The sequence below is a fragment of the Mycteria americana genome, chromosome 3, assembly GCF_035582795.1.
Source record: "Mycteria americana isolate JAX WOST 10 ecotype Jacksonville Zoo and Gardens chromosome 3, USCA_MyAme_1.0, whole genome shotgun sequence".
Lineage (NCBI taxonomy): Eukaryota > Metazoa > Chordata > Aves > Ciconiiformes > Ciconiidae > Mycteria > Mycteria americana.
Genome location: NC_134367.1, coordinates 69,214,460 through 69,227,863, shown reverse-complemented (window position 1 = coordinate 69,227,863; position 13,404 = coordinate 69,214,460). Strand labels below are relative to the sequence as shown.

General features: G+C 42.6%; 1 protein-coding gene across 3 annotated transcripts in view; it reads left to right on the top strand.

Annotated features, from left to right (window-relative positions):
- SYNJ2 (synaptojanin 2) overlaps positions 1 to 11,817 on the top strand; it is a 69,187-nt gene extending 57,370 nt beyond the window's left edge. For all 3 annotated transcript variants that reach the window (XM_075498909.1, XM_075498908.1, XM_075498910.1), the window contains exons 20-27: positions 190 to 268; positions 1,532 to 1,700; positions 2,084 to 2,236; positions 4,899 to 5,033; positions 6,253 to 6,365; positions 7,094 to 7,202; positions 8,545 to 8,747; positions 10,641 to 11,817. In XM_075498909.1, the coding sequence (XP_075355024.1) occupies positions 190 to 268; positions 1,532 to 1,700; positions 2,084 to 2,236; positions 4,899 to 5,033; positions 6,253 to 6,365; positions 7,094 to 7,202; positions 8,545 to 8,747; positions 10,641 to 11,432 (1,753 nt within the window). In that variant the 3' untranslated portion in view covers positions 11,433 to 11,817. The remainder of the gene's footprint in view (positions 1 to 189; positions 269 to 1,531; positions 1,701 to 2,083; positions 2,237 to 4,898; positions 5,034 to 6,252; positions 6,366 to 7,093; positions 7,203 to 8,544; positions 8,748 to 10,640) is intronic.
- The last annotated feature ends 1,587 nt before the right edge of the window (positions 11,818 to 13,404 follow it).

The window sequence follows — 13,404 nt, the reverse complement described above, 5'->3', positions numbered from 1 at the left end:
GGGGGAGAGGAATAGCCCAACTGGGATTCATAGATCACTTGCTCCTCCCCAAAAAATAGAGTTGTGAGGAAAATAAAACTAAAACCAAGTACATAGCTGTACAAGACTATCATGCTTGCCTTTAAGGCTTCTCATTCAATGGTGAAGTAAAATGCACTGTTTTTTCTCCTCTGCCTTTTTTTTTACCAGGATCACTGGAGGTCAAATGCTGGTGACATTTGCAGACAGCAAGTCAGCTCTTCGTGTTATGGATATAGATGGTGTCAAAGTAAGACTCTCTCAAATCTATAATAATAATTTCATAACAAATTTCTCGAAAGTGGTTGCTTGGAATGAGATAGTTGAGTTTCTAGCTAAATCAAGTAGCATTATTTTAAAGAAACTTAGTGATCACAAAGTCCTTAGCTTTCACAACTGCTGAGGCTTTTAATGCAGTATTTCAGTTTCAGGAGGGCAGGAGGTGACTTTTCTTGGAGCTCTGAAGCAGTGCTTAGTATCTGGCCTCTGATGCCACTGCACAATACATGGACTTGGTCATTGTTCTGGCACTTGAAGCAGTTCTCCTGAGATTACGTGACTTTATACTGTTGCCAAAGCATCCTCACGATTGTGGTTTGGAGATTTTTTGTTTCTCTTAAGTGTATCAGATAAACTCCTTCTACCAAGCTGGAACTACATGATTCATTGGCCTCCATGGCAAACTCGGCACTAGCAGTAGGCGTTTACCTTCCCATCCCCTGCTCTTCCTTCCCACGCACATACTCTACAATTCATCAACCCCCTCATTTATGCTGACAAAACTGTTTGTGGGGCTGCACTATATAAACTTAACACTGAAGTAATGGATTTAACCCTCATTCTTCTTTCATATTTGGAGTTTTATCTATTAATTTCGCTCATTTCATTGATGTAATTTATAGCACAGACCCAAACACAATTGTATGTGCACAATGTGTGAAGGTGCTGGGAACCTGATTCAGGAACTTTCCAAAGTAATTTTGCTGCTGAAGCTGCTGCCTTGGATACATCTCACCCCAAATGTCATAGAGCAACACATATAAGCAGCTGTGGTCTTAAACTGTTTAATAATATACTTTCCATATACATCAACAATCGTATTTGGGATTTTCTGAGCAGAGTCTCCTTACAGATGGCATCAGGTAGCAAATTCTTGTGTGTTTTAAAGCTACTGACTCAAAAATGGAATCCTCCCACACCATTATTACTATCACAGTATCGCTTTGACAATATTTGATGTTTCACATATTTCTCAAGCATTTCCCAAATGCAGCAGCAGTGCTTTCGAGCTGCAAAGCTAATTTTCTTTCAAGAATATTGTTACAGCCTGAAAACTTGGTTATGGGGATAGGAAGAGTGCTTCCTTTTCATTTAGCTTCTGAAATGAAGCTTTAGTTGTATCAGTTTCTGAAGCAGTTATACAATAGACTGGCAGCACTTGCTTATTCTGTTCAGGTGTTCTCGTTTTGTGAAGTTGCTTGGCAAAGGGGAAACAATTCTTTCTTTGCGTTAGGTCAGAGGCAGAACAGTGAAGATCCGGCCCAAGACCAAGGACTGGCTAAAGGGCCTTCAGGAAGAAATTGCTCGAAAACGGGACAGCATTGCCCCCATGTCCCCCACAGCAAACTCCTGTCTTCTGGAAGAAAATTTTGACTTCTCAAGTTTGGACTATGACTCAGAAGGTGAGCAGCATGTTTCGGAGCTAAGTTGTGAGAAATTGCTTCGCTGACTTTGGTTGCACAGAGAAGGTACAGTATGAGTTTTAGTGGTATCTTAATTGGTAATGAAGCCACACTTCTTAAAAAGAGGATTGTAACTAAAGCCATGACCCGGCACTGTGCCTGGGCAGAGAACTGTTGTTTAGATCATCCTATCAATTTAGTGTTCTAACATATGTTAGCAAATCCAACGTATGGTACAGTTTTCTGTATAGAAACAACCATGAAACACATGGGTTACACAAGAAGCTTGCCCAACACATATATTAAATTAATTGATTGGTAGTAGAGAGAGCCAGAGAATGCATTTGCTCACTAAGTCTTTGTTATCTAATATTTTACTTCAGGTGATATAGTGGAGGATGAAGATGATTATTTAGATGATGCTTTGTGTCAACACCTAGTAGCAGACACAGCAGAAGATATATCTGAAGGCTGTGGACATTTCGCATCCATAGGTGATTCAAACAAATCTGGACAAAACCAACGGCTGTATAAAGGTAAATTACCTACATTGCTTAAAGTAAGACCTGAAGGTTTGTTGTTTGTTCTCCTTTTGTCTCTATTTCCCTGTTCATTTATATTTTCATTGTAGGTCCTCTAAAGATAAGGACCATCTTTTTGGTACATGTTCATACAGTGTTCAACCCCCCTTGTGTTAGTGACTGTAACTGAGGCCCTCAGGCATAACAGCAATACAAATAATAAAGCTTAGATCCTCCTTCTCTCTAGCCCAGGGCAAGGCAGGAGTGCTGAAAAATGCTGGTTTCCTTTTATAGAAATTAGAGAAATTAAGTCTTTTTATCCATTTGATGTTGTTCAGCACCGGAGCATACAACAAAAAAATTGTCCGTTATTTTTCTTACTGGTGAGGGCCAGAGCAAAATCAAACCAAAGGAATCCTGTTGATTCAGTGATGGTCTTGGCCCTGTCCTTTGAGCAGTAGCTGTGGCAGTGCAGTCAGGTGTAAGGTGGACAGTCCAGAAGGTTGTTGTGTTCAAATTACTTACTTCAAAGAAGCCTAAAGTTTCTCCTTTGTTCCTATTTTATTTATTTCTGAGGAAGTCGAGGTTCACATAACAGGTATATTCATTCTTTTAGTGCTTTATAAATGTGTTACTTTTTTTCCTGGTCACCTGGCTTGTTTGCACATTATTGTGAAATGACTTGGTAAGGAGAAGATAAAGCTGTGAAGAGAATACAGATAAAAACTGCAGCAAGAACTAGCCAAGCCAGTGGTGGTCTTATATTGGGATGTGATCAAGACATGCTTCGGTGACCAAGCACTGACAGGCTGGGTCATGTATTAAACACTTCATCATGACAGCAAGTGATTCAGTAGCTGTCTTTCTGCACTCTCTCAGAAGTGCTTTGTCTTCTGACATAAAAGTGAAAACTTTAATACCTTCAAAGGTTGAGCCAGAAGTAGAGTTCAGAAAGATTAAATGAAATTCGTAAGTTTACACAGATTTTCCAAACAATCGGAGTGATATACAGCTTTCTTGCCCACCTTGAGTCATAGGCTGGGTGCAGTGTGGCCAGACCCAGAAACCTAGCCCTGAGCCAAGGAGTAATCTGTTGTTATTAAATACTGTAAAGCCGATCACTTTGTATTATAGGATGCCTTGCCCTCCAAACACCTCTGGCCTACTGTGTGATGATTCATTAAGCTACAGAGAATTGCAGTGATTCTTGTCACCCACACTAACTCTTCTCCACAAAAAATATCACAAAGTAAATGGAGATTATAAAGTATAGTTTGAAGGAGGTCAAGGTGGGGTCATGATCTCACACAACTCAGAATATGATATATACAATCCATCTTGAAAGTCTGCAATTTCAGATGCCTCCATAAGATTCCAATTCTGCCCGAGTAACTCCTAATCGAAGGTATGATGATTGTATAGCTGGCGTTAGACACAGACGGAAACCAGTGACGGGCAGAACAGCGTGTATGTGTGTTTCTGAGGTCAGAGAAGGGGATAGCCTCACAAAACTGATGTCCCTGGGAGCCGTTGCCTAAAACCAGCAGCCTTTTAGGGGAAGGGATAGAGTGGTGGTGGCTGGGTTTTGTCTTGTGTTCAGTGTTACTGCCAGAATTTCAAGCCATGCATTTAGGCGCCTGCATGACTCCTTGGATCCTACTGATGAGCCCGAATCTGCAGCTTAGAAGTATTGAAAATACAGAGAAAGGCGAGGGCGGGTTGGGTAGATCACAGGCTGTGTCTCTGTGGCCGCCATCCGCTGCTGAGTGGGAGTAGGAAACTGTGAGGCAGCTCAGTATTCCCTGCAGAGCACACCTTTCTGAAAAACAGGAACTTGTGTGAAAATGCCTGAAGTATGAGAGACTGCTGCTACCACAGTTCCTTTCCCCATCCTCTCCAAACCACAGGGACAAAACTAAACCCAGTGGATTTTGGAGCCCTAAAGAACATAGCTGCATGGCTGGGCAGGGAAGGGAGGTGAGAGAACTGAAGTGAAAGCCCTCGCTTCAGCAGACTGGGAGACTAAAGCAATCCCTACTCCTCACCTCTCCAGCTGTCAGAGAGGCTTAGATGGGATGAAAGACTGTGTAATAGCCTAGACATGTAAGGTGCAGCCAAGCGCTATCAGATTGAGGCAGGTGTACCTGTTAGGAAGACGTTGCTGGAAAGCAGAGAGGTGATGAGTGAGCCATTCAGAGATTTTTCTCTGGCATAAAAAACAGTTCTCCTGAGCAAGGAAAGTTGTCTAATCCTCAGAGGGAATTCCTGCATTCAGGAAGGAAGAGCAAGGGATTGACCGTGCCTAGCTTCCTCGTGGCTGCCATGACACAGTTTGAATGAGAGCAGGTTGCTGCCAAGTCTGGCTATGAAAAGCTCACGATCTAACAAGGTACTACTAACCGTGAAATCGGATGCAGGCAGTCTTTGTGTTGGCACAAACAGTTAATAAATGCTGGAAAAGGAGTGAGGGAAGCATTTGACAAACGGGTAGACGTTTCCTGGAGTGGGAGCAGGGAGACATTCGGGGAGAGCAAAACGGTATGAAAGGAGCCATGTCGTGTTGTTGAGATACCTGGTTGAGGCATGTCATTCATAATCGCCTCCCTCCTGACCACCCAGATTTGGTGCATCTCACCCAGCAGATATCTAAGACAGATCCTTTCTGAAATTTCTCTAGATGATACAGACCTGGCTGACTTGAAGCGAGAGCTGGAGGCAAGTGGGGGATGCCACCGCCGGACTCCAAGCAGGTCTCTGTCCATTCCTACCAGGCCTCGGCCACTTCAGCCGCCACAGAGGCCTCCCCCTCCTGGTGAGTTTAACTTTCTTTAATGTTGTCTTGGCTCCAGCTGAACAGTTTTGCCTGCCATTTCTGGGTGACAAAGAAAGTAATACCTTGTTCTGAAATGTCAGGCTGTTGAGGTACTTGTACTTGCTTCCCAGTCTGTTTCAGCCCGACTGTGGCTGCAGTTAGCAATAGGAGAAGTTTGTCTTTAGGATGACAGATACTCCACAAACAGTGACTTTAGTGAGGATGGAATGGCCCATATGTTTCATACTAACTCATCACTCAGGTTAGTGAGTTGACCAGCCACTTTGTGACAATAAAAATAAGTATCAGTATTTATGCCTGCTGACTTCCAGACTCACTGAGTATTTTCTTACAGGTTGTTTTTTTCTGACTTAATTGTAATCTTCCTTTTAAAAAGCTTCGACAAAATATTTGTTCTGGACAGTTTTTGTCCTTTCCTGCTTTGCAAGCAATTCTTGCTTGCTTTTGTGTTTATGAAAGAAATGCGAAGTGGCTTTTCAGTGAGGCACAAAGGGGAATTGATGCTCTTTACCTAAGCTCTACCCACCTGAGATGCCATCAGTGCTATGCTGCTCCTGTTTTTATGGCTACTTCTGGATGAATGCTGATTGCTAGATCAGCATAATCATCTTTGCCTTCTGTATGACACAAGGTATACATCACATTTTTCTTGCAGTCCAAGTCTCTCTTTCATATGTATTTTCCAGCCTTAAATTAAAGGTTCTGTCAGACTCACTGCTGGAAGATGAGTTCTTCAGGGTTATTCCCATTCATTTCTGAGTCTGCTGCACAGAAGTGACAACACCAGTATCTGTATTTCTGTGCCTGGAATGCAATGTTAATGCTCAGCTGAGGTTACTGAATTCATTAAATGAAAGCAAGACTAACAGGAAACTGCTTCCTGAAACAGTTTAAGATTTCAGCATTTTATTCTGTGTTGAGATTTTTTTCCCCTTCGATTAGACCAGTAACAGTTCAGCCCATCACTCCTCCTAGATCAAAGTGTCTTGCTCTTGGCACTCAGGCAGAGGGACTCAAGGTCCCTGATATCCTACAGGAAGGTCTTGCCTAATCTGTCTGTCCCTGGAGGAGCAGGGAGGGTGACAGCGTTTCTTTTATTTCTCACAAACAATTTCAAAGCACATTAGTTTTGCTCCATTGCAGATAAAATGTTGGATAAGCTCTTGAATTTAAAAAGCCCTTTTTATTCCTCTTTCAGCTGGAACATCAAGCAAAAAGTCCCCCTCAGATGGTTCCCTCTCTCCAGGAAGCCACTCCACCTTCTCCATCCTGGCAACGGCAAAGCTGCTACCTGGAGCCCCTCAGCAGCCAGTGAGTCCTGCGCTCAGCACAGCCACTTAGCATTGTCCCAATCTCCCCCATCTACATAGACACTGCAGACACTGAGCATCATGTACGTGACGCACCTGTCATACAAGGAGGGAAGTCCATCACATGCCTGAGCTGGAAATGCTAAGATGAACTTGTTGTAATACTAGGCTGTAGGACCTGCTAGACACCAGAAAAATGTTATTAAATTGCCAGGAAATAGAAAGGCCGAAGAGGGAGAGAGAATGGTGCAAGCACTGTTGGTTTATTCCAGGTGCTGCTTTCTGACAGATAAATTTTCAACACCGTGATATTGTGCTTTAATTCTTTTCCCACCTCTTTTTTATGGGCCATGCTAGTGCCCAGCATACAGGAAAAGTCTCTACCATTGCCAGCAAGACTGCTAGCCCTCTGAGTAGACCAAGACCGGAATGTGGAAACACCTCCCGACTCCTCTTTTGTTGGATGAGAACCCTAACGTATTGAACAAGGGATGGCTAAGGGTCTAGCTGTGGCAGTAAGCCATCGGCCTTTCTGTCAGCTGGTAACAAAGATGTAATATCTGCCAATAGACTCCCCACCATTTCTGTAGTATTTATAGATTGCTGAATAGCCACTGGCAAAACCAGAACTTTACAGGTGTGTGAGCTTAGCTGTAAGATTACAGGTGTACAAGAAAAAACAGTTTTCTCAAGATGACTCATTCTCTCTCTTTTCTTTTTTTTTTAAAGCCTAAAGTCCGGACTGGAATAAGTAAACCTTACAACGTCAAGCAGATCAAAACCACCACAGCTGAGGAAGCAGAAGAAGCTATTAGATGTCTTATGGAAGCTAAAGGAGGTGAGCACAGCTTTCTAACTGACTTCTAAAAATCTTTATTTAGAGAAAACTGTAGGTGTATTCATCCTTCCTGTCATAGCCCAGATGCACCTATTTCTATTCAGAAGCTCACCTGAACACGGATACATACATTCTTGCAAGATTGTACTTGGTGTTCTCTGTCAGTTTTGATAATATTGACCTTTTTTTCAAGATGACTCAAGTTGTGTATTTTGTTGTAGAATCTGTTACTAGGAGCGCCTTGGGTTATTTATGTCCAGATTTAGTCTGAAAAATTAAAAGATGAAGATGGGATCTTCCTAAGCTGATGGTGCCTGAGTTAGCTCAGAGTTGTATAAAGGATATTTGCCGCTCTATTTAGCGAATGCTCGCTATTCCAAGCAGGACTAGAGAGCAAATACAGCTATGGGAGAAATAACCTGGATTCTGTTCACATTTGGACAGCAAGTATAGTTGTAACCTAGATAGAAGCTTGCACCACTTTAGCTTGAATAGCTAAGCTAAAAGGCTACTCTGTGTACAGGCTCTCTATGTAGTCCCTGGAGAAGAGAGGTTCTTGCAAGGGCAGGTCAGAGCAGGAAACTAGCTTAGGTACTGAAACTTAGGCAGTGGGAATATACCCTCCAGGGTTGCAAGTAGGCTTTCTGCTGATGCTCTATCAATCAGAAAGAATGCAGCATGACTCTGAGATAGCTACCCGAGTCTGCAAGGCTCTCAGGAGAAAACCATCCCTTTTCATTTGTACATAGAGCAAATGCAGTTTGGAATAATTCAATTTAATTAGAAATATCATAAAGGCATCTTGATGTTTGTTCCTTAGAGAGTGCTGTACATTTGTTTTTTAACTCAGATTTACTCTCCATTAATTTTGACATTTACATTAAGCATTCTACTCAGTGTTGGTAAGGAAACTTGTCTGGTCAGCATCACTTTCACTCCCTTGTGCTGTACCACCAGTTGGCATTTATAGTTCTTCCAAAGTACAAGATGCACTTGGTATCATTATCTTGATTATCCAGATAAGGAAACCAGGGCAAAAGGAGACTCGGGACTTGAGCCCAGTATTCCTGAACTCCCAGCCAGTGTTTTATCCACTTGGCCAAATGGTGGCACAGCACTGCTGTTTGGCATGAAATTATTTCAGACAAGGGAGTTTTTCCCTAACTGCCTCTTACAAATTGGGACAGGATTGCAAAGGTCTGTGTTTATTTCTAAAACCTACCTTCCTGGCCTGAGCACATTCCCTTTAGGTGTGCACATTTTGGGAAACATGATTGTGAAAGAAATTATCTTGAAGGTACATTCTGATCAAGCCAAGACACTAATTGGTTTTGCTTTTCAGGACTACAGGAAGATGCAGTAAAGCCTAGTCCAACTAGAAACCAAACGTTCACCAAACCCGAGCCTCTTCCCAGCATCACAAAGTCAGCATCATTTCAAGGGTCGCAGGCAGGACCAGTGCTTGTGCCCCATCGCCCGCCACCCAAAGTTCCAACTATGAAGAAGCCAGTACCTCTGCAAAGGACCGGAGTCAAGGTGGAAAATGTAAGATAGTTGCAGGACAATGCATCCAGCCTCCATTACGCAGTGTGAATGATGGCAAGAGGCATGGACCATTAAATAATTTGTATGAAGTCCTGTCACTTAAAGTTCTTAGCCAGCAGGCACTAAAGTGATTTTGTGTGGTGTTGTCACCAAGGCATAAAAATGTATTAGGAGATCAGAAACAAAAAAGAGCCTTGAGTTCCTTACTCAGCCATATTTAGCTTTTCTAGATTTTCTCTTAGATTTTGTTACTTTTCTTCTGGTTTGTCTAAACCTTGTTAGGATTTAAGACTCATCCTTTCTTTATCACAGTGTTTACTTTTGACCATGAGTGGTCTGCTCTGTACTGAGTTGAGGCAGCTTCTTGATCAGTATGCTGTTCTGTGTCCTGTTCAGAAACATCTAACTTTTCTCACACACCTTATAATGGGATTCAGCCTTTCACTTTGGATTCTGGATTCTACTCAAGAGTTCAGGTTCTTAAAAATACAAACCTGTAGGTGTTGGGGTTTTAATCTGTCTCTCTGTGAGGTCTCTACAATGCAGATAATAGTTCTTCACCTCTAGAGCTGCTAAAATGAGTATTTAATGGTGAAAGCAATTTAAGTATGAGAGACAAACAGAACCTTTTATATTCATCCTTTGACAGAACCTCTGCTAGGAAGGTCTGTTCTAAGTTGTTAGGGCTCCTGCCTTACCTTCCTTTGTAAAGGCATTCACCCCTTCTCTATCATGGACTCTGTGCAATCTCTACTTAGCAGATTCACAAAAGAAAAGAAAAAAAAAAAAAACAAAACAAACAAAACCAAACAGACAACACAGTGTGTGCCCTTTCCTTAAACATTCAATAAGAAGGAATGGTCTGTTTATGTTGTTGCCGTTCCCAGGGCACTCCCAAAAGGTGCTGAGAGGGACTGCTATTTTGGTGTTAGTTACATGAAGTTTCCTGCAGGAATGTATCTATTTCAGTTTGATGCTATCCACTCCTTCCTCCACCTGAGTGAATTCAGATGGGAGTTGTGTGCTTGAAAACCTCTACCCCATCCACCTCTACTGTTAAAAAAGCACACAATCAAATGTAGGCAACTTAACAACAGCATATAGACAGAAGTGGCAGGGCATATGTCCCATCATGAAATATTGACTGGATATTTTGACTGCATTAAAAAGCATGTATATTATGTTTTAATACTATGGGGGAGTAACAGAATTAAAATGCTTTCATTCAGTCACACTGAGTATGAGAAATCTGAAGCAACCCTTGCCCTCTTGGACCGAGCTGGGTTCCAGTTATTTATATATTTTTTAAATGGTGAATATATGCTAGATTGTACTTTGAGAGCTTACTTTCAGCTTCAGTTCCTAGCATCAGTGAGACACAACAGAGCCATTAATGCATTTCTTGGGTTAGTAGCTAATTGTCCTTCAGCCTTATGTATCAGAACACACCCAAAGGCATGTGCTAATGGCCCCATTAATTTAGCCCTCCATATGCATTCTTGCTTAAATAGTATTAGTCAGCAGAGAGATATAACAAATAAATAACTCTTCAGAACTGTGTTAATTTGGCCCAGAGCAAAACCCTAACATGAAAGAGAGATGGTCAGAGATGTGTCTCTCATACAGGGAGTGAACAGGCTGTAGGATCCTTGTCCTCAAATAGCACCCTGTCAATGAACACTGGTCCAAGGCATGATGCAGAACAGATCCAAGCAGGTACAGTGTAAACCTGTGCTGTCCAGTCTCATCTTTGTACTGCCTTTTTTCTTCCAGTACTGTCAGCTTTTCTCAGTAACACCATCAATAAGACTTGCACTGAGTGCACTAGACTTGTACTCAAGAGTTTAAAGTACCCCTTTTGTTCTCAAATTTCTTGTTTCTTTTCCCCTTCAGGCCATGCCTACAGAAGAGCAATTTGACCAACAGACAGCACAGTCTCCTTTTGGCTTGCTAGAGCCCTGTCTAGAAGCTGGAGCTATTCTTAGTCCCACCAGGATTACTCCAGTTCCTAAACCCAGAACACCACAACCTGGGAAGCCTCAGGAGAGCAGGGGGAGCAGTGAAAGGCAGCCCCCCTCAGCAAGCATGGCTGAGGCCAGCACACTGCCTCCCCCAAATGCTTCCTTTGCCCCAAAGGTGCCACCACGAAGAAAGAAGTCAGCTCCTGCAGCTCTTCATCTGCAAGTTCTCCAGAGCAGTGACAACCCACTTTTTAGTGGGTTAACATTCAACTCCAACAACAACAATCCTGGGTTCTGCTCCCAGACTCACGTCCCCACGCAGTCTGCTCTCTCAGCTCCTACGTCCCCTGCCAGCCCAGAAAACAACACAACTAAGCAGTTGGCAGCAAGCGCTGCAGAATTGATGGCTAACCTGCAGGGCCCTCCAGTACCAGAAGGCCAGCATCCACAGCTCTCGGATACCAGCTCCCTTCCAGAGAACACCAGTCTTTTGGACGTGGACACAGATTCTTCTTGCCCTCTTTCCATACAGGCAACATCAGCTACTTCTCCAGCACACGCTCCAGAAAATTTAAAACACCCCAGTTTGAAAGATTTCAGTCACTGGGTTACATTTAGTGATGACGAAGACAGTGGTGCACTGTCAGAAGGGTTCAACAAACTGCTTGTCTTAGAACAAAACAAACATACCTTGATGAACACAAATACCGATTTAGAATTGTAAAATTTGTCCCCTTAAAGTTCCTATAGAAATCATAATTATGATGCAAAATGAAATCTTTCGCACAAAGATTTTTATTTAAGGAAATAGATTGTCTGTCCATGCTACATTTCATTCTCATGTTTAAAAATAAAGATACTGCCCCTGGAGGGAAGTGTGTAGAGTATATACAACCTAACATTATCTACAGCTTGTTTGAGAAGTTCTATATTCTAAGTTATTTCTTTTTATTAATCCACCTTAAGATGTTTTATTTCATTTCAGGTACAAATCATATGTAAGAACATGTAATGATGTACGGAAAAAAGATGTTACGAAAAACATTTTCCTGGGAAATTTATACATTAATCAATTTCTGTCACTTGAAATAAAGCACCCTTATCTTGAATAGTTAGACTGCTACAGTTATTCTGGAATTTCATCCAAAAGGGGAATATATACCAGCATAACTACAGCAGTAACACTGGTATTGCTCTGCTGCTAAGTTTCTGCTGTGGAAACAAGGCTTAGACAGTATCTTACAGACCTTACCTAGCTGCAGTGCTGGCAGGCCCTAGTACTTACCTTGTTAAACTCATTCCTGTGTTGAAAGTAAAATGAAAGGTGTGTACTATGAGGCTGTAAAGCAGAACCATGAGAGGTGGTGCCCAGGCATCAGCAAGAATCAGGTTCTTGCTCCGGACCAGGCAAGTGAACCCCTGTATTACAGCAGGCAAGTGAACCCCTGTATTACAGCAGGCCTCTTCCGAGTGCTGTGCTGTTAATAGCACTGTAATAACATGCCTCAGCTACTCTAAAAGGACTGGGTAGCCTCTCAAAATACCGCTGCGACCTACAGTGAGATCAGACATCCCTAGCTGGTTTTCTACCACAGTTCCAAAACTCACCCTGGTTTTTGTTCACAGCAAGCCAATGCCAAACAACATACTTTACAATGAAATAGCACATGGAGAATGACAGTACCTTTTCAAAGAAATGCTATAGTCTGCTTGTAATAATATACAATGCAAATCATGTACAATGCAAATACTATGGAAATACGGTGAATAGCTGAGACCCACTGATGATGGTCATTAGCATATTAACATCTTACGCTAAAGACAGCTTAATAATTCAGTAGTATCCCTGTTCTCCTTCTTTGTAAGAAAATGCCATGTCAGTCTTTTATTTCCCCAGTGCAGATGAGGAAAGAGCTGGTCTTGGAACCTAAGTTTATGCACACGCAACAGAGGCTGTTACATCCTGAAACTAAGCTGCAAGCACACAACTGGGGATGGCAGAACCCTCCTGCAGAGAGGAACAGTCGCTTATGGCCCAATAATGACTTTGCCCACTTACAGTAAAGCTCAACTTGGACACCAAACTGGCAGGCTGGTAGGGGGTGGAAGTGTGTAGAGCTACTGCTCTCGCTGTGCAGTTCTGCTGATCATCAGCTATGCAGTCTGTTTATTTTGTACCAGGGACAGAGCTGCCATGTGCTTCCTGTTCACCTCAGCAGCTGTGGTAAAGCTGTGCTGCAGCAGCCCAGGCAGCCCCGAGAAACAACATGATCACTGAACATGAGCTGGGAAGGCTAAGAAATGGAACTAGACATGGGCAACTGCATCTAAGACTGAGGACAAATTTAAGAAGCATGCACACTGCTGTAAATAAAGCTGTTGCTCAGGTGCACTCTGCATCCGTATAGGGAGCATACCCAGGAGGCACTTACTTACAATGTCAGTCTTATAGAGTAAGACTAACGGGGAAGCAACTGCAATTATCTGTTCTGTGCAGGCTCCTGCAAACAAAGGGTTTAAAAGATGATCATGTTTGATGGTCAGAATGTGACAGCCTAGCTAGGGGAAGCACCCCCTGTTCACCACTGCAGCAACTCCAGGCAGGTACTCCTGCGTGCCGGCTTTGCCTTTTCCTTACATTTACCCAGTATTCCACCAGAGCCTGTAGGACAAATGTTTCAGGTGGGTCTATAAGT